Genomic DNA, 19,773 nt, shown 5'->3' with positions numbered 1-19,773 from the left:
TTATGCAGATTAGGGCCAGAGTTCAGTCACACCGGCTACGTCATCTCCGGTTTGACGTGTAAACAAGCATGGCGGATAAAGGAAATCGAAAAGATGCAACCCCTCCTCCTTTGCTTCTAATGCCCCCAGGAGATGGGCTTACCATGAACGCATCAATAGGATCTAATGTCCTTTTACCTATAGTCAATACTGAAGCCTCGTTGATGTCCCCAGGTACGCCTTTTGTGGCTAAAAGCACCCATTTCTGAAGGGACAAAGTCCATCTGTCACGTCATCATCGATCATGTACATTTTACACTACAACATGTACAATACATTTGCGTATACATTTACATTGTGTACAGTACCGGTCATGTCAGTTTCGTCTGTTGTCATTTTGATGGTCCCAGTACGGCAGTACCAGTAGCCCAGTTTCAGCTGTTTGATACACAAACAGGAACGATTTTACAATCCCCGATCACAGTGTTCACACCCCAAAAAAAGGTCATCGGTTGACTAACGAAGCAACACTGTTCAATGGATTTATAGTTGAATGCGATCAAACTACGTCATTTCCGATCAGGGATTGTAAATTTTAACCCACAAACACTCCAACTAGGTTCATGGACAATAACACTAACAGAATAGAATTTCCTGACAAAATCCAGATGAGATAACCGTCCTTCCTTGTACGTGTCATCGATGATCATTGATCTACAAGAGCAATGGATGGTCGATGGGCCAATAATCAAGTCAAGTGGAAGGACATTTGTATTCATATCATATCAAGACTCTGCATGTTTTGGTCTTTTCAGTGCATGTCGCTTAATTATCTGGTCCCTTTTCAGATGATGGAGAGGCAGACAGTTTTGTTGGTCAAACACTCCCGATGCAGTCTCCAGAGGGACCATTACCAAAAAGTAGTCAGCCGAGTAGTAGTTCTAGTACACTTGGTGGCCTGTTCTCAATGTTTCAGTCAACGCCTAACACTTCAGCTGCTGCAGATGCTGATCCTTTCTCGCAAGTGAGACAGCCAGACCCCAACCAGACGTCCAGCAGAGCACCTCCATCAATAGGAGGACCACTTGCAGCACTCTCTGGTCCAAGTTTCTCGCCATGGAAATCCAGTTCCAGCAGTCAGAGTGGTTCCTCGACACCTGAAAGGCGGGGGTCTGCCCCCCAGGGAATGGGGATGTATGGAACACAAACGATTGGAACTCCTCAGTCGTCTGCTGGTGCTATGGGGTACAACAGTGGCCCACCCATGACCTCATCTTTTAGTGCTCCCTCCACAAATGTTGGGCAGTATGGAGCTCCATTGTCTGGTGTTGGACAGGTCAATGTTCCTCCAAACAGTATGGGACAGTTTGGTGGTCCTCCTCCTGTCGGTCTTCCACCCACAGCTTCTAGTAAGTTTTCAACTACAGCCAGTGATATGATTGTATTGCCGTATCGAAATATTTAATCCCTTTTACCAGTGCATTTGAGCATGCTATAACTAGAATGACTTTGCAGCTCATTATTTATATCAAAGAATAGTAGTCAATTAGATCGCTCAGTTTTATGTTTCATGATCTGAAGTCTTACTAATTTTTTGATTTGTCTAATGCTTTGTTGTTGTATTGTTTGGTGTAGGTACTCCGAACTTCCACAGGATCCAGGGACCACCTCGATATGCTCAGCCACCGCCAGGCACCTATGCCGGCACTACTTCCCAGTCACAACTGCCACCTCTGTCGCAACCACCCTTTAGCTCCAGCATGTCAAGTACAGGAAATCTGCCTGTAGCAGAGGTAAGGAAGAAATGTGAGGTATAACAGGTCTGAGTACTGAAAATTGTACTCGATGTGAAGGAGATTGTACTTCTCTTGTATTGCTTTTGTATCCACCTTGTTTACATGTGTGAATCGTGATACAGTCTGAAATATTGAACAAAACTATCCTGGCATCTTATGTGACAGTTGTACGATGTCTCAAGTGGCTAGTCAACCCACGAATACAAACCATTTACGATGTTCATGCTTTCATTTTGCCAGGTTACGCCCATGGTCAGTACACCTAGCAGCAGTATGAGTGATGCAGTCTTGTTGACCCCACTGCAGCCCGGCGGTGCCATGATTGGAAGCCAGAAATTGTACGTCCCCGTACAACCTCATTGGTACTTCTGTAAGGTTGTTGAACATCGTGCCATATGGTTTCCCATGTCTCTCTTGGACTCGGTCAAGTTGGAGGATGCGTTTAGAAAAGGTGACTATTTATGTTTTAGGTAGAAACCTGAAGGGCAGTTTGGTCTTAATGTTTGCTTCTCGAAGACGAACAAAAGTGGTGCCAAATATAACTCCAACTATTACCAAATGGTTCTATTTCAACTGTGTGTGAGTGCGCTTTTATTATCCAAACTTGTCATTTCTGGTGTTTCAGACAAATGTAAACATCCCTGTTGAGAAACTTCTTTTATTTCAGGTGGCGAGTTCAGCACTCCTGTGGTCATAGCAACTGATGGTGGACGGTATGATGTGAATATTGGTGAGCGTCAACGCTGTGCCGTCTACTGGGACGAAGCCCCTACTGAAGTGAGACGGTGTATGTGGTTCTATAAGTCGGAAGGTGACAACCGATTTATACCGTACGATGAAGAGTTTGCTGGAAAACTAGAGGTGAGGAACAACGAATTGTGAAATTGAACTTAACATTAAGGTGGTGCTCAGTTAATCGTAACTAACGGGGTTGTGTACATTGAACTTTGTTTCTGAGCCTGCCCCAAATTGGGTGATTTAGAATGGAGACTTGTGCAGAATTCATATCCTCTGTTGATGCAGTGGTTAAACTTGAACAGTGTAGACTTGTTTCAGAAATCTGACTATTGATTGAGACTTGATGAGACCTATGATGAGACTTCATGTTTCTTTACAGGAAGAGTACAAGGTTGCACTTCTGAGCAATGTGTGGCATAAACGGCTCGAGTTCCCTGGCGGAGAGACGATAGTGATGCATAACCCCAATGTGATTGTCCACTTCAGGCCATCTTCTCTTCCCGATGAATGGGGGACCACACAGGTAGCGAATGTAATCATCTTACTATCTTATTCTTTGCTCTCATACCTGGTAAAGGCTTTTGCGCTTTCTCCCTGGTTGATCCAGGGCTGGCATTACCGCCTCCTCAAGGTTTTCTCTTGCTCTGTCGTCTGCTTATGATGAACCTTGTTGACCGACTTACTTGATATTGTAGCTTGTAGTTATTGCCAAGGTATTTGATTTGGGGACACTTTCACTTAGACGCTTATAATTTTTAGCCAATACGCTAACAGAGTTCGTGCTGATCACGTTTAAATTGTAATTTTCATTGATGCAAGCTTATTGTTTTTGTTGTAAGCAGGATGGTCAGATGCGCCCACGGGTTGTGAAGAGAGGAATCGAAGACACAGACACAATCGATGATGGCGAGCCGACCAAAGTAGACCATGTTGTATTTGTTTGTCACGGCATTGGATCAATATGTGACCTCCGACTCAGAAGTCTAGTCGAATGTGGTGAGTGAAGTATTGGTTTCAGTGCATGGTGTGTCATGTCTCAGGCTGTCATAGATTTTGATAAGAAAGCTGTGGATGGGCTGTCCTGTGACAATGAATATCACAACAGGACCATGTGTGTGCTCCATAACTGTTTGAAAAGCTGTAGTTACATAAATCACACTATAATCTAGATGTGTTTCCTTTCTTTCAGTTGATAATTTACGTTCAAATTCACTGATGCTGTTGCGCTCGCATTTCAAGAGACCCCAGGATGATGGGCATATCGGCAGGGTGGAATACCTTCCAGTTCACTGGCATGCCCCACTTCATGGCGATGCCACTGGAGTAGATAGGTTGGTAGTAGGTTGGCAATCTGAAAACGCTTCGAAACAGCTGGAAACAGATCTCCACAGCTGCACTTTGGGCCGTCATGGGGCTGCTCTGTCTTCAGACAACAACATGTAACCTTGATCCAGTAGTGACAAAATGGTGACTGTGCCAAGCCTAGGTTTTAAGTGCTAGAATGAGTGCACCACCATGCTCCATCAACGAATGCAAATGCAGCGAAATTAATGACTTTTTTCATGAGCTGGTTTCATTTTCCCTTGGAATTGATCTTATAACTGTTTTTGAGGTACACCCTGTAACATGTAAGAAATTTGTTCTTTCATTGTAGGAATTTAAAGCGAATTACACTGAAGAGTATACCAAAGCTCCGTCATTATACTAATGATACACTCTTGGATATACTCTTCTACACCAGTCCAAAATACTGCCAGGTAAGGAGAAATGTCCTGTAATTGTGGTTTGATTTAGTGACATGATCCATCTTTCAGACTCCAAAAATCTCGCTGCAGTCTCCATCAAAGTCTGCCTCCAAGTTCAAGAAAATTATATTTGATTTCAAATCATGAATTGGAACCCTTCATAACCCCTGATATTGGATCTGATTTCAGTATGTATTAGGTTAACTTTGTTATGTTTGATAACTTTCAGATGATTGTCGACACAGTGGCAGGGAAAATGAACCGACTGTACAAACTCTTCCTGGAGAGGAACCCAGACTTCAAGGGAAAAGTCTCTGTAGCGGGTCACAGTTTAGGCTCTGCTATTCTGTTCGATTTACTGTGCCATCAAACCAATGCCAAAGACGTCACGGAGGAACGGCCCTCTGAACCAGTGCTTCCTGATACACTTACATTAGAAAGTGATGAGGTCCCTGAAAGTGTACCCGAGTTGGGAGATGCAGAACCGGCTGAGGAAGAAGTTCTCACGATCGAAGCACTCCTCGAGAAACTTGGACTCATGAACTTCTTGGATACATTCAAGAATGAGCAAATTGACTTGGAAACATTGGTAAGTGTTACAGCACGAATAAAGATGGACTTGGAAGGCTAGCAGAGAAATTATATTGGAGTTTGACAGACCGATTCACTGGTGTGCTGGTGTGCTGGCTTGGAATAAATCTGTGATGTCTGTGAAGATTACTTTAGAGTTATTGTGCTCTTCTGAGTTTGGTTCCAGTTCACTTTAAACCGGAAAACGAAGGTCATTCAAAACAAATTTTTGAAAAGTGATTAGTGTTATTGCTTTTTTACTAGGAAATGTGTGGGGAGGGTGACATAAAGGAACTTGGCCTCCCGATGGGTCCCAGGAAGAAGATCCAGGGATTTGTGCGAGACCATAAAGAAAAGAAGGCGCAGAAAAACAAGGCAGCAGAGGTGAAAGCCAAGCGAGAAGCTACTCGCAGAGTGGCTGAGGAGACCAAGAGGAGGTTGCAGGAAGAACAAGCTGAGTTAGAGAAAGTGAATGGGGCAGATGTTCAAGTTCGGTGAGTGTCGTTCTCAGTGAGAATGATTATTGTATGCGTTAGCATTGACAAATTATTACTGTGAGATGGCAACAAAATGTGAGGCATGCCTGTTGATGAAACCTTGTGCTGATCTTTGCTATTGTTTATCACAGGGATCCTCTGATACGTGAGGCGTCTAGATCGTCAATGAATTTCCTGATGGGAAAAGCCGGCACCGGACAACCGTATGTGACCTATCCTCACATTGACTTTGAGCCAGCGAACTTCTTCGCTCTAGGTTCGCCTATAGCACTGTTCTTATCAACAAGGGGAATGACGGAAATTGGGGAAGATTTCAAGCTGCCGTCTGCTACGGGTGTCTTCAACATCTTCCATCCGTTTGATCCTGTTGTAAGTATAAAAGATCAACAATTAACTTCCTTTAGCTTTGAGTTCAGGTTTTGGTTCTGTGTGACACGACAGATGAGTGAATCGTGTGTGATTCTACTTGACTTTAGGGTCAACTGCTGAATTCTGTGAGCCCTTAGGTTCTATTGCACCCTGGTTCAACTGATTGGAAAAACAGTTTCCTTGCAAGGCTCTATTGCAGAGGCCAGCGAGGGATGGAAGGAACTGATGCTAGTGAGAGAGTGTCTTTCTTCTGACAAGATTCACCTGATGTACCTGAAGTCACAATTGGTTGATTTAACTCCTCTTTCTCTTCAGGCATATAGAATTGAACCACTGATTCAGGGGGACTTTTGTAACATCAAGCCAGTGCTTATTCCTCATCACAAAGGAAGAAAAAGGTTGCATTTAGGTGAGATGAACTAAAGCTCTGATGTGAGTTATGGCAGAAACTCCAATAGATTTGCCAGTCACTGTCTCTGCTATCTCTCAGTCCATCGACACTGTTCATTGATTGTAATGAGGAATAATGTTATCACCTGATCAAGTCTGACCCAGTTCCTACTGTGCATATCACCTGAAGACGAGCAACTGACCTCCTAGCTCTCGTCTATAGTCCCCCTTTAACAGACCGTGATTCAGCTCACAACACCGTGCCATGTTCTTCTTGCAGAGCTGAAAGAAAGCCTTGCTCGTGTTGGTGCTGATTTGAAACAGAAGCTGATTGATTCAGTGAAGTACACGTGGAATTCGATCAACGACTTTGCTCGAGCCCATCGATCAACGGCACAGGAAGTCGAGTCGGAGATTGATGAAGTCATACAAGAGGTTTCTGCAACGAACATCGAAACTGACAAATCTGATTTGGGATGTGAGTAAACTTTTAATATTGTCCATGTCCATTTCACATAAGTAAGGAGACATTACCTAAATGACCAATGTTTTGGGTGTACAGTAAAGTAGGGTTAAATTCTTGTTCTCAGAATAGAGTAAATTTTGATGTAGAATTAAGTACAAGACCCTATGAGTCAGAGTAAGCTTTCAGTTCTAGGACTTATCTGCAGATCTCCTTGCTTCCTCTTTGGGTCACTAGTGAAAACCCTCCATTTCAGTTGTGTCCTGTGTATTATGAGCAGTGCCTTCTTGGGCTTCTCATAGCCATATATCTCATTATTGTCACTTGAACTTCTCTTCCAGCCACCACTGAGTCAGTCAACACAGAAGAGGACCTTCAGATCGGCCAGCTGAACTACGGTAGGAGGATAGATTACGTGCTGCAAGAGAAGCCCATAGAAAGCTTCAACGACTACTTATTTGCTCTTTCAAGCCATGGATGTTATTGGTAGGTTTCTCGAGCAGTTTCAATTCTCAGTCTGCATACTGGTGTTCTCCAGTGGTGGTAGATGAATGAAGAACACACTGAAGTCAGGGTTATTGTCATGAATTGCGATTGTAAACTTCAGAAATGTGTATGTAGAGGGTGATACGACTTTGTCATAAATTTATTCCACACTGTCATTCATTTGTACCGAAGAAGACCATATTCTGTAGCAAAATTGCCAGGCAGAATCTCCTACTCCTAGAGATGGACCCCTCATTAAACTTGTTACTCACTTAGTCCCTCTTTTTGCAGGGAATCTGAAGACACTGCCCTCATGATACTGAAGGAGACATATGCCCTGCTTGGAGTGCTCCCAGAGCTCAAAGGACCTCAGTCCACACCAAAGAAAATGTCAGCTCCGCCAATGTATGCACCGCCCCTTGGACCATATGGCCAGCAGCGACCACTGGGCATGGTAGCACCTCAGGGACCTTACAACAATGGACCACCTCCGATGGGAATGCCACCTATGGGTCGACCTCCCATGTCAGGTGCTCCTCCAATGTCAGCCCCTCCAATGTCTGGCCCTCCTCCAATGTCTGGCCCTCCTCCTATGTCAGCCCCCCCAATGTCGGGCCCTCCTCCACTGAGTGGGTTTGTGCGCAAATGAGTCTGGCGATGTAGGCCAATGATACATGCATGCTGATCTATTCCTGTGAGTGTAACAGTGTATAGCAAGCAACCTAGTCAATAGGTCACCAGCAAAACTACAGCTGTCGGGATGTTGCACTGACCGTCGCTAGGAAGCGTACCCTGGTGAAAATCAGCTCTCCCTCTTCTTGGGATGCCGAAACATTCTTGGGAGTGAATGTGTTGCAATTGAGTGGGTCCATTGCATTTTCAATAAATTGGTGATTGACATAGTTGCCATTTTCAAAATATGAGTTATGTCAGCTTTGAACATAGCTTTGAAGGGAAGAATCAATTAATTTATGACTGTAGTGCAGGATGTAACAAATATAGTGATTGGTCAAACAAAGAATGGTTGATTTGAAACTGTCAATGAAAGGGGTTTTATCATCTATGTACCTTCCTTTGCATTTGTGTTTTTTTGAAAAAAATCAGGACCCCCTTCCATTAAGTTGTAAATATGGAGAAGTGGTGCTTTGGGATTTTATTTTTTGTAAAAATGTTTTAAATTGCTAAGAACTTTCGCTGGTTGTCTTTACAGCAGATAATTTGCTGTTGCTGTGTTGGTTTTCATGCTTGTATCACAAATGATAGCGGGTCCTGATTGAGGTAAAAGAAAAGAAAACATCTTTCAGTAAATATAAAGGCAGATCTGTGTACAGTGGATGTTGTTTGCCTATGTTTTTAATGTTATGTTGGTAGTGTGTATAAATGAAAAGCAGTGATATACAAGAAATACACCAAGGGAGGTAAATATATACTTTTGTATCCGGGATCACTTTTAGCTGATTATACAGTGACCACTTTGCTGATAATACAAATGAACACGCGAGTTATGAACTTGTTGTAACTTTCATTTTTGAATGCTGAACACCTTAAAATGTGGAGCAAAACCATTCACTTTGTTGTCGTAGTTCTTACAATCCCACTGAGGGTGATTTCAAGCCATGTATTAATGAGATGTGGGTCTAACATTCAATTTACTTGGGCAACTATATCATGTATTTTCACATATAATGCTGTAAAAATAAATTATTGGATTGTATAGATTATTTTGATATTGTGGTTTTTGGTTCACAGTAATAACTACGACTATCAGTCGTCTTGTCCTAGATAGCTGCCTTGGAAAAACTGTCCCAAAAGCAAGTGTCAGAACTGTGGGGACATGATTCTGCCCTAAATAATGTCACGGCTGTGCCATGCACAGCCCTGTAGCAAGTATATCAAAGCAAGAATGTGGACAACATTGGGACATGGCACACCCACACGGAATGTCACAAACAGGGGACATGGATAGGGCCTATATGCAGTATCTCAAAATAGGGTACAACCATAGGACATGGCACAACCATGAAGCAGCATGTCACAGCCACAATATGGGCACAATGGTTCAGCGATACATTATGTCACAACCAAGTGGACATGACCATGCACAGTGTTTGACGACTGTCTCAATAAGACCCAGGGTTGGCGCTGTGAATTTTTCCTCTTAGCCACTCTTTAGCCAGTGGCTGTCACTTTTAGCCATATTGAGTCAGCTCTAGCAATTATTGCCGGTCGTTTGTCCATCTTAGGGCCGACCCAGCCCGCAGCAACATGTGCGAGAATGGCAGCCCGCCAGTACTGAGACTAGCAAATCAACGAACGATTCCAGGAACACGTGACCGGAGACTCCATGGCAACGAAGCGAGCGGGAAACTAGCCGATAATGTATGCGTAAGGCGACTAGCAGCGCCACCAAAATTACTAGCGGCAACGGGTAGAACTACAATGCAGACGATAGCAACCACGTGTGATAGCGCGGCCCTCGCAAATATTATGATAAAGTTTGACTGACTAACGATCGTTCCTTGGTGCATTTGGTGTGGAAGTGGATCTTTTTGATAGACTTTGATCAATTCGCACAACGCTATATTACTCTCTCGCCAAATAATGGCAATTCAAATTGAATTCACAAAATTTTTAGCCAGACATTGTTTTACATTCGGCACTCATGTGCAGCATTCGCAAGTGGCGAAAATGCGAACGGGCGCGCCAACCCTGAGACCAATGTCTCAATAAGTCCGTGCGTATGAACTAAATGCATGAAACACGTGTCAGCACACCAATTACTGCCAATAATAAAGGAATTCCCTTATAGCCTTCATCTTTTATGGAATCCAACCTTCCCTGACTCACCAGAGGGGTTCCCCATCTTCATAATGGTGAGATATCGATTTTCTGATTTGTCAATTAGCGCTTGCTAGTCTAGCATCAGTTGGCGTGGGATCGAGGCTATGTGGAGATAGCATATAAGAGCGATCGGAACGTTGCTATAGAGGGGTATGTATATCATTCGTCTTTAGTCGAATTTATTCAGTTCCCTATTGATATCATCAGGCTCAAGCTGTTCATCTGATTTTGAACTGTAGATGATTTTTCTATCCAAGCTTGTCTCAGGTTACGTCTGCAAGCATCTACCTGCTAGTCTGCTTAGTAAAACTTGATGTTGGATTATCATGATGTAGTACTGATCCAGTCGATACTGATCTATCACTGTCTACAGCTAGCAATAGGCTCAGAGCCCATAGAGAATGTCAGCAATATGTTGTTAATCAGCCGCAAAAATGCCATCTCGAAATTCAGCTGAGTTACCAGTCAGCAGATCGAGTGTTTAGTTGCTAGTGAGCATATGAAGATATATATTTCATCAGTCAGCATTGTGAATAGTTATCTGAAAGGCAGCTTCGTTTCATCATGAATGTAAAAAATGGTTTTATGTTTGAACTGGACTGACAGTGCGATTAGCAGTGTTCTTGGGGGGGGGGGGGGGGGGGCTGCAAAGTGCACTACGACGAAGTCCTATTCATGAAGAACATCGACGTTACTTTCACACTAATGTTTTGGCGGTGAAGACGGCGATAAATTGAAAAATTCCGTTAAACAGTGATAATCCGATCTTTGTGGGGAGAGAGTTAAGTTGTCCTCAGAAACCCACTAATATCTGTCACGACCAGGTGAGCTATTTTCCATTCGGTTTCCATGGAAACCCATGGTTGGTGCTTAGCCAATTGTTGTGGTGCCAATATTCCATTTCCTTGCTGGCACGATCTTGAAGAATGGGGAGATAGAAATGGCTGCTATCTCTTCTGGTGAGCTCTTTTAATAAGCTTTTACAGCGCTATGCATTATTTGTCCCCGTCGAAGACCATCGCTTGAAACATCTTCAGACCCATTGAAGTCTTCTTTGAGAAGAAGTTAGAAGATTAATTTCTCTCTGGTATTGGGTGATGGTTTTCAAAAAATATCCATGTCACAAAAATGCTTTGGCACAAATCTGTTTTTGTCAACTAGCGTTATTGAGAAAAGAGCGTGGCAATCATTAACACCGTCTTCTCTCTTTTTGTCTTTGTTTAGCCGATGTTCTGAATGATGCCCAACATACCATGACATCAAGGAAAGCTTCTTGGTAACCGACTTCCCACACCAACTCTCAGTCCCAATCAATCATTTCAAGATGGAGGTGGCCAACTTTGAAGACTCGGATCCATTCTTTGACAAAGCCAAGTGGAACCTTGTCCAGTTTGGACTAATCTGCACCTACTCGGTAGGACTGGATGGCATCAGGAGGTTCCCTTACCGGATATATGAACACACGGGTAAGTCAAAGGTGATTTACCAAAACTCAACATTTCAGACTTTTCTTCACATTATTCATCAGATTGTTTTATACATTACTCCCTCCCGAGCAGGACAAAGTCACAACAACCTCGCGTAACCTCCAGTCTTTAGTCGCTTGCTGCTTCATTTCACTAATTCATCTCAAACGTCCCCCAAACATTTCGACACTGGATTCGTGTAGCCCGGTGGTTTGGTCTGAAATTGTTCTTGTCTTCATTGAAGACGGTACCCCGTAATCAGAGTATAGCTTGCAGTCTTCCCATGAGTAACCACCTGTTGACTTGATGGTTGCTGAGCAAGATTCATCTAGTTCATTACTTATTCTACGCCGTTGCCAAGGTGGTTTTATATTGCTTGATGTGCTCACTTCACTTCATGACTTGTATGTACGTAGCCAGTGGCGATGTGTGGGATATCTTACCGATACATGATGTCATAATGGCTTGACGCAGCAACCACAACTTTGTATGCAACAGCTGGGATACATAGGCCAATGTTGGTCTTTGTGAAAGACAACAATTCCACCAGCGCCAGCGAGTCGTGAAGACATGCACATCAGATGAATCTAGCAATCAATCCGCACTTATCACCAGATTTAGAAGGAGATGAGAAAAGAATACCAATCAACTTGGAGTTTGGAGTCTGCCGGATCTGCGTGCACTGATGGGGAAGGCCTGATCGCTTGGGTAAACTGGTGGATAGTGGCTTGGGGATTAGAAGGAAAGGTCAAAGTGTCCTCGGAGGACTTGTGATGGGTTTGGCATGGATTAATGATTTGGGAATGGGTAAAAAAGGGCAGATGCAAAGTCATCTAAACTTGAGGCAAATTCCGATGTTAGGTTCCATTGTTTCATGCTGATGATCCGGACATATTTTACCTAGATCTGTCAACCTGAGAAAGATACTAGGTCTTCACACCAATACAGTCTGGTCCGTGTGGTATTAAGACATCTAAAAGACCGTTATTTCCTCCTGCTTGTGTGCATCACTACTTTTAAAACTCTTGTGTTCGGCTCATTTTCACAAAAAAACAAATGCTAACAATGCTAATTACCTAGGGAACATTTTAGCTAATTCTCTGATCTACCGCGAGATATTTCTCCATTGACTGGTTGAGATCCCGATGATAGCCTAGTACCTCCTCTGACTCAGAGGAATAAAGTGTCCCTCACGCCGGAAGTGCCAATCCTCATCTATTGTATGAGTAATCCTGTTGGATGATAGAACAATCTTGTCCCTGATGCATTGTTGTAATGGTAAATTGGCGAAGACATGGATGAAGAGAACGAAAGAAAAAACTAGCGCGTCGAATTGCCGGATTGTTTCAGCGTGTCTATCACTATGATTGGTATCAAGAGAAGAAAAATAAGAAAATTTAGGCTACTCTTGGCGACACGTCCCAATATCTTTCATAGGCCAAGACTGTCCTAGTTAGCTCTCAACGCCATATTTTACACTGAATAAACAAAATAAACATCTTAAGAACAAGATCTTTATGAATATCTTAGTAGCAGTTTCCGAAAAAAAAGAATGAGTTAACCACCTTACCCTAATCTGAGATGTGTGGCATAATACAAAACTAATCGCGCCGGATTAATTTTGAAGAAAGCGACATGGCGCATTTACCACAAATCTAGCGGAACATTTATCAGTGCGCTGCAGTCTCCCGTGGGAAGAATATGGTGGATGAGTGATGTAGTCGAGACGTGATGTCACTTTATCCTGACTGGGCCAGGAGGTAGACGGAAGCGATGAATAATCGACCCGCAGGAAATTTAAACCAGGGCGTGAATCCGTAATGATGGTCATGAAGCTGGACGATAAAGGATGGCGACATTGGTATAATATTGTTATTGAGGAAGAATTGGATAATATGGGGATAGACTTATTCCATCATGAAGAAATTGTTTGTGAATTCAACAATGTATGGGGTTGACAAATAAACTTGTTTGTCTGGAAATGAAGTCAGTGTAGCAGTATTTGATGTCCCTCAGGAAAAGTGTCCGTTCTCTACTCTGGTGAGGATCATGGTTCTGCTGACAAGTACCTAGTCTCCACCAAATACATGCCAAAACTAGCGGCTATTGTACGAGTCGCCTTGACTTCCCCAAATTCAAGCCCAGGATCCAATTGGGAACCTAAAGCTATTCTGGGAAGAAATATCCCTAGCATAGGTCTCTCCCATGCCCACGGCGAGGCAAACCGCTCTCCAGATATCTATGGCATTCATGTTGCCATGACGACCAACACAATTGGATTCTTGTGTCCTGTGTGAATAAAAATACGATTTTTGTACAGCAGCCAGGGCAATCAATAAATCATGACTAACATCACTGTGCTGCCTTGGTGATGTGATGATTGACACGCTGCCCCAGCAATGCGGGAAGCTGCTTTAAAATGACTTACTGTGTTACAACACAGAACGTGGCGATGCCAATTTGCAGAATCACTATCGACAAGCGCGTCATAATCGTACAGTGCTATACAGGCAGGAAGGGTAATTTCAATGGACTTTTCATCCGGCATGTATAGTACTGTATTACGCTTGACAAGTGCATCGCAAGCATACAATGCAATGGACCTCGGAATAACACTCCCACGCCTTGGAGTATGCAATCCCAAAACACCGTCGTCGTTCAAAAACATCCATGTCCTCCCTCGGAATGGATAACTTAACTCGAATACAGAATATTTATACAATGATTCATTCAACCTTCACATTTTCTTGTCTTCTCTAGGTCTGTTTCTCGTCGCCTACTACCTCCTCCTGGTGGTGATATGCATCCCAGTCGTATACGTACAGATGAAAGTTGGAGCGGTGGTGAGGGAAGGCGTCTTGGGGATATTCAATCATTATGTACCGCTTCTCAAAGGTAAATGTTCTGGCAGTGGCCGGTGCAAATGTGTGCCTGTAATACTCTTCCTCTAGACTGATTAGGTTCTTGAGTCGCCTCAGATATCAAGGCTGAAACGGGCGTCATGCATTCAGCCAAAGTCACAACCATTAGGTTGAAAGAACGACACTTCACTTTACCGATCGTTGACAAAGATGTATTTGAAAATGCGGCCAAGTTCTGAGATGTGTCATCACCTACACATTGTCTTTTAGGTGTTGCTGTTGCGATGTTGCTGACAAGTTTCTTCATCTCCGTATACGAGAATGTGTTTGCCGGCTACAGCCTGTACTACATGTTTGCTGCCCTAAAGCAACCCTACATTTGGGAGACTGCTGTAAATAGGTAAGCCTTTTAAAGCAACACTATCACGCTATGCGAGGTAAAAGTCAAATCAGGTTAGCCGTTTAACCCTGTATGGGAGGCGCCGGCAGCTATGCCCTTAGCCATATTGCTCTCTAAGCATAACTCTATATATGCATGCCTTTTATGAGAGAAAGCAGCCACATCGGTGAGCAACATTTTACTTCGTCGGAGACAGCTGTCAATATCAGCAGCTATGCCCTTAGCCATATTGCTCTCTAAGCATAACTCTATATATGCATGCCTTTTATGAGAGAAAGCAGCCACATCGGTGAGCAACATTTTACTTCGTCGGAGACAGCTGTCAATATCAGACAGGTCCTTTAAATAAACTAGGATATCAACTCATTATGTAAATATCAACTTGTTTTCTTCAAAATGTAACTGAACTCAATCGTATTCATTCAATGTTTTTCTTTCAGCTCGCATCCCTTGTACAGAATACGGAAGTTGCCACATGCTGATATATACTTTACGTAAGTAGAATAGGTCATCTTTTGATATAGTAGTTGTGCTCATCTGAAGGCATCCATAATTGTCCTAAAAGCCACGCATTTCTCTTCCAATTGACTCTTCAAACTTGATCTGAGGGCACCAGGGTCAAGTACATCTTGTGACCTTGAGAGTAAAAAAGCGCAATGACCTTGGATGTTACTTGAAAGCTTTGAATTGAACTCGTTTCTTGGCTTGCAGTGACAACTTCCTGCACCGGAGCGCATCCGTGGGCGAGCTTGGTTCGATTCCGTGGTACCTGGCATTGTCGTTGCTTGGAGCATGGATTCTCACATGTCTTTTGGTATTCAAAGGAGCGAAGTTCTTTGGGACTGTAAGTTTATCGGAACTATATGCTATTTTAAGGCATTTCAGCGTTGCTCTTGGAAAGGTGTTGAAATGGCTGTGGACGCGTCATTCTCAATACCATTTAAACCGTCCTATACACAAAGCTGTTTGGAAGGCCTATCAACGGCTGCCGAGGGTACCATCCATTATACTAAAGAAGGTCCGAGGTCCATTTATGATGAAATTAAGCTGATGCACCCTGCCGATAAGGTTAAACAGAACTTGTCCTTGCATTCTGGTTGTGACTTTGTTCTCGACTGACCAATTTGGGACGCATCGAAATTATAATCAAACACCACGGAATCTCTTTCCGAGCAACACAGCAATGATGAGGACGACCTGTTATGTCTTCCGTTCACCTGACCTTCCCTGTGTTCAGAGATGGACCAGTGGACAAGGCGAGGCTGAGGAAACTGTAAATGAATAGATAATGTCTTCAAGTATGAGATAACTATTGAGCTTTTTTTCCCCTTTGATATCCTCGCCCCTATTTTAGGTGTGCTACGTGACAGGGCCTTTAGTGATGCTCCTCATGTTCTGCGTGATGATCTACGGATATGCCGCAATACCAGATTCTGCCTACGCTGTTGGTGCAATCTTCGACAGAGGCAACGCGGCGAAGAAGTTGCTTGCGTACCGCACTGCTGCTGTTAGGAGCGTGGAATCACGGATAACCTCTAAGATGTCGCTGGGAAATTCATTGGTATGACTTATTGGTTCCTCTCTTGAAGTGAACACAAATTGAGATATTTACACCCATTGATGGAGGGTGATCGTTCGGTTTTGAAGCTATTATCACTTGTCTTTGCTACTTGTGGCTCCCTTACATGGTTTACTTTTCTTTACACACGTTTGCCTTCATTACAGGTTTGGATTCACGGTATGTTCCAGCATATCACATGTATAGGGCTGTGGGCTGGCGTCTTACCCACTCTTGGAAGCCATGTCAGTGAGAAGAAAGCAACCACACACATGTGAGTTTCCTTTTCTCGAATTCTGTTTGCTCTAACAATGGACATAATTATGACAAAACCAATTTCTTCGAACTGTAATTATTGTTGGAGGAGCGATACATCTCAGAGAAATTCCGTACAGGACATTTTAAAGATCTACCTTCACTTATTAAGCTGCCCATAACTCGTGAAACAAAAGTGGCCAGCGACTTGCGGTTTTCACCATCGGAAAGCCACACTCGATCCTTTTTAGAACTATTTATCCTGTCTTGCAGATCCTGGATCCTGTTGCTGTCACTGCACGGCGTACTGCCTCACTTGTGTACCATAACTCTTGCGCCTTACATATACGGCTTGGCCAGGAGTAGAGGATTGCCGCTCTCGGATGTCTTCAAGAAGGGTAAGCAATCTGGATCCAACCATCGTTGACGACATCTTCTGGCCTGTCTTCCCAGCAATATTTTGTCGATTTGGTTGCAAAATGCAGCCTTTACAGAAACAAGGTCGATTCATCCCCGCAAAAGACCCATCACAAAGTTATATCATACTGTCAGCAGCATAATCATCATGGCATTTTTCTTCTTCAGATGACCAATTGTTATTTATAACAATGCCGGATGCGTTCAGCACTCTGCGAGTGTCTCCGGTCATAGCCTGCATCTTCTTTCTCTTTGTGATGATCTTTATTCTCCACAAGCAGGTACGTACATGCACAATGTTTTCACTATGCACCTTCTTTAAGCACCTGTCGGTCAGTCTTAGGGCACTTTCTTCAACGCCATCCGGTCATATTTGGCCAATCAGACGTTCTCGCTCATGGGAGGCCTATACGAATGCCGAACAAGCACGATATGTCACTTCTAGTGGTGATATGAGTCAAATGCACCAAGTTGCTTGAAGAACATTACCTACTACCATGGGTATCGCATTTTTGATTGACCCAGCGTGGGTATCACGCCTTTGGTACCCATACAGGGTAACACGAGATTTAATTTATTGATGATATGTACCCTGTGTCGCATCTTTGATACACTCCCAGAATAAAATGCTCGACATGCGTCACATCGTTAGGTCTTGTCTTCTCCTTTCAGGCGATTGTGCTGCTGGCGATCCAGGAAGCGTTGGTTTCGCTCCGACCGAGCTTCCTCAAGAATGTTTTCCGGCGATACGAGCTGATGAGCGTGGCGTTATGTGGATTAGGCTTCTTCGTTGGACTGCCGTACGTCACAGAAGTGAGTGGTGGTCAAGAACTACAGGGTTCTGTTGCTGTTCCCTTCTCGTGAAAAGAGGATTCATAACACAAAGCGTTTTTCTATTCTATCTTCGAGACTTGGCCAAACCTCCACGCATATTGCCACTCTCAGCTCTAGTAGACCTCCTTAAGAAAGTACAAAATGCATTGGAGTCGGTCCTCATACGGCTGTATTTTTGCCTGTGTTTTTCAGATGAGTTCTACAAACTGAGTCACACTTGCATTGATGTGGCATTTTACAGAATCTGATGATATAACACATACTATCTTTACCCTTTCAGGCTGGCTATCATTACTACAAGTTGTTTGAGAGTTACATGTACAGATTGTTTTACCTCATTATTGCTCTGAGTCTACCACCATTCATCATTGGATATTGTAAGTATATGACCAATGAAACGTGTTGTCTCTGTGTGGCTTCTACCTCTTCCTTGTGAGAATGCTTTTCTGATGAGTTTGTACTTTTCAATACATGAAGATGACTAGTCTAGTTAAAAATGGCAAATTCGGTGGGTTTTGCCTTTAAACGCGAAATCTCTTTTTTTCAGTAAAACTGGACAGTTACATTGTGCCTATTGAGAGGCTTTCCATCAGCATATGGTATGGGCTAGCTGGACTTGCCACAACCGTAAGTCGACATCTAGTCTAAAGGTTTTCGAGGACTCGTAACCTATTCGGCAGTAGGTTTTTCTTGCTTTGAGACAACATCCCCACTTACAGCCCTTTCTTCTTCAGCGGATACAATCAACACCTTAATCAACACCTTAATTGCCTTAATCGATGCGCACAAGCCTACGTCAAAGGACGTTACCACTTCAAAGTGTGCATCAACAATATGTCGAAAAAAACAACTTGCATTTGGTGATCTGATCACGACAGTATGCTATCTCCGAAGCCGAGATCATAATCATGACTTGTATCTTTTTCAGTGCATCCTGATTTTCAAATTCATTGTCTATCCAGTTGCCGAGGAAAGCTCCGACCACCGCTGGGCTGGGATGTTAGGCTGGTTCATTGCTGTGCTGCCAATGATGGCTTGTTTTGTTGGCGGAGCGGTTCATGCTCTGAGGAGTGAGGAGGGAAGTCTCTGGGAGGTTCGTATAGGAGAATATTCCTGTCAACCGCAAGTTTAATCCGAATCAGTGCGGGGGGGGGGGGGGGTACAGACACAATTAGCCGCTGTAATACGTAATTATTACAATAACATGATTGTTATGACAAATACATAACGTCCTTGCGGCTATTACCACAGCTGAATGGCGCATCAAGCGAGAACCTGTCCTTGGGAAATGTTCACAGCTGGTATGCAACTGGCGTATCCCCCTCTTAAGGAAATATCCGAGGTATGCTGCCCTGTAGCAAGACTCGTATCTTTTTACCAACCTGGGGGTGACGGAGAAGCACCATGGTTAAATGTCTTGCCCACAAAAATAGTAGTTCCTTGATGATCGCCACTCTCATTTTCCAAAATGTACAGTCTTTCGTCCATATTTCAGAGATTCATTGAGTCAATCAAGCCACGAGAGAATGGTGAAAACATCGTGACATTGACCACCAATTTCTGCGACGCGAACGGCTCCATTGCAACATCTGCGCTCGATGACACGACCGGTGTGAAAATTCTCCGACAAGTTGAACGTCACCGAGAGGTAGTTGTGCCAACCAATGAAAAGTGTGAAATCGTACCGTTATAGTGGACTATTTCATGTGTCTTTGCTCAGTCGTCAAATATCAAGGGTGGACTCGAAGTTTCCATGGATAACCAACCGTCAGCGTGAGAGAGGCTAATATTGATGGAGCAGCATGGGCTAACTTGTGATTTGATTGCTTTGAAGACAATGTTTCGCACCAACATCATCGGAAAGGTTGAATGCCATAAGTTGTACGAACCAAGTGTGAAGTAATTCACTGTCCTTGCCCCCAGAGAGTTCAAATCAAGTGTGGAACTGAGGTTTTCCATGGCTGACTCGGGAGAGAAGCTGACATCAAGAGGAGATATGATATAATGGGACAATCACCCTCGTATAGGTTTTAATGTTATGTGATCCTGCTCAGTTTTAGATATCAGCGGTGTTGTCAATAAATTCCTGATTGGGTGTGTACCTCTAA

General features: G+C 43.5%; 2 protein-coding genes across 4 annotated transcripts; both read left to right on the top strand.

Annotated features, from left to right (window-relative positions):
• Positions 1-64: 64 nt before the first annotated feature.
• Positions 65-8,301, top strand: LOC135489505 (phospholipase DDHD2-like). 2 transcript variants are annotated; one of them, XM_064774888.1, is made up of 16 exons: positions 65-213; positions 828-1,388; positions 1,615-1,772; positions 2,016-2,226; positions 2,443-2,636; positions 2,893-3,036; positions 3,356-3,509; positions 3,703-3,844; positions 4,168-4,270; positions 4,488-4,847; positions 5,093-5,322; positions 5,457-5,694; positions 6,010-6,103; positions 6,365-6,562; positions 6,889-7,033; positions 7,325-8,301. In XM_064774888.1, exons 1-16 carry the CDS (start codon positions 69-71, stop codon positions 7,680-7,682), a joined length of 3,435 nt encoding a protein of 1,144 aa, XP_064630958.1. In that variant the 5' UTR covers positions 65-68; the 3' UTR covers positions 7,683-8,301. The 2 variants fall into 2 exon arrangements, with proteins under 2 accessions (XP_064630958.1, XP_064630957.1); XM_064774887.1 differs by having other exon boundaries at positions 2,893-3,045.
• A 1,612-nt stretch (positions 8,302-9,913) lies between these two features.
• LOC135489201 (sodium-dependent proline transporter-like) lies at positions 9,914-19,773 on the top strand. 2 transcript variants are annotated; one of them, XM_064774432.1, is made up of 15 exons: positions 9,914-10,024; positions 11,099-11,340; positions 14,101-14,235; positions 14,472-14,601; positions 15,042-15,095; positions 15,313-15,445; positions 15,956-16,162; positions 16,327-16,433; positions 16,688-16,812; positions 17,000-17,112; positions 17,504-17,644; positions 17,946-18,042; positions 18,213-18,292; positions 18,594-18,758; positions 19,161-19,773. In XM_064774432.1, the coding sequence occupies exons 2-15, from the start codon at positions 11,199-11,201 to the stop codon at positions 19,356-19,358; spliced, it is 1,827 nt and encodes a 608-aa protein (XP_064630502.1). In that variant the 5' UTR covers positions 9,914-10,024; positions 11,099-11,198; the 3' UTR covers positions 19,359-19,773. The 2 variants fall into 2 exon arrangements, with proteins under 2 accessions (XP_064630502.1, XP_064630504.1); XM_064774434.1 differs by lacking the exon at positions 9,914-10,024 and adding an exon at positions 10,789-10,833.

Source organism: Lineus longissimus, chromosome 6, assembly GCF_910592395.1.
Source record: "Lineus longissimus chromosome 6, tnLinLong1.2, whole genome shotgun sequence".
Lineage (NCBI taxonomy): Eukaryota > Metazoa > Nemertea > Pilidiophora > Heteronemertea > Lineidae > Lineus > Lineus longissimus.
The sequence above is the reverse complement of the archived record's forward strand: the minus strand, read 5'-3'. Positions and strand labels throughout refer to the sequence as shown.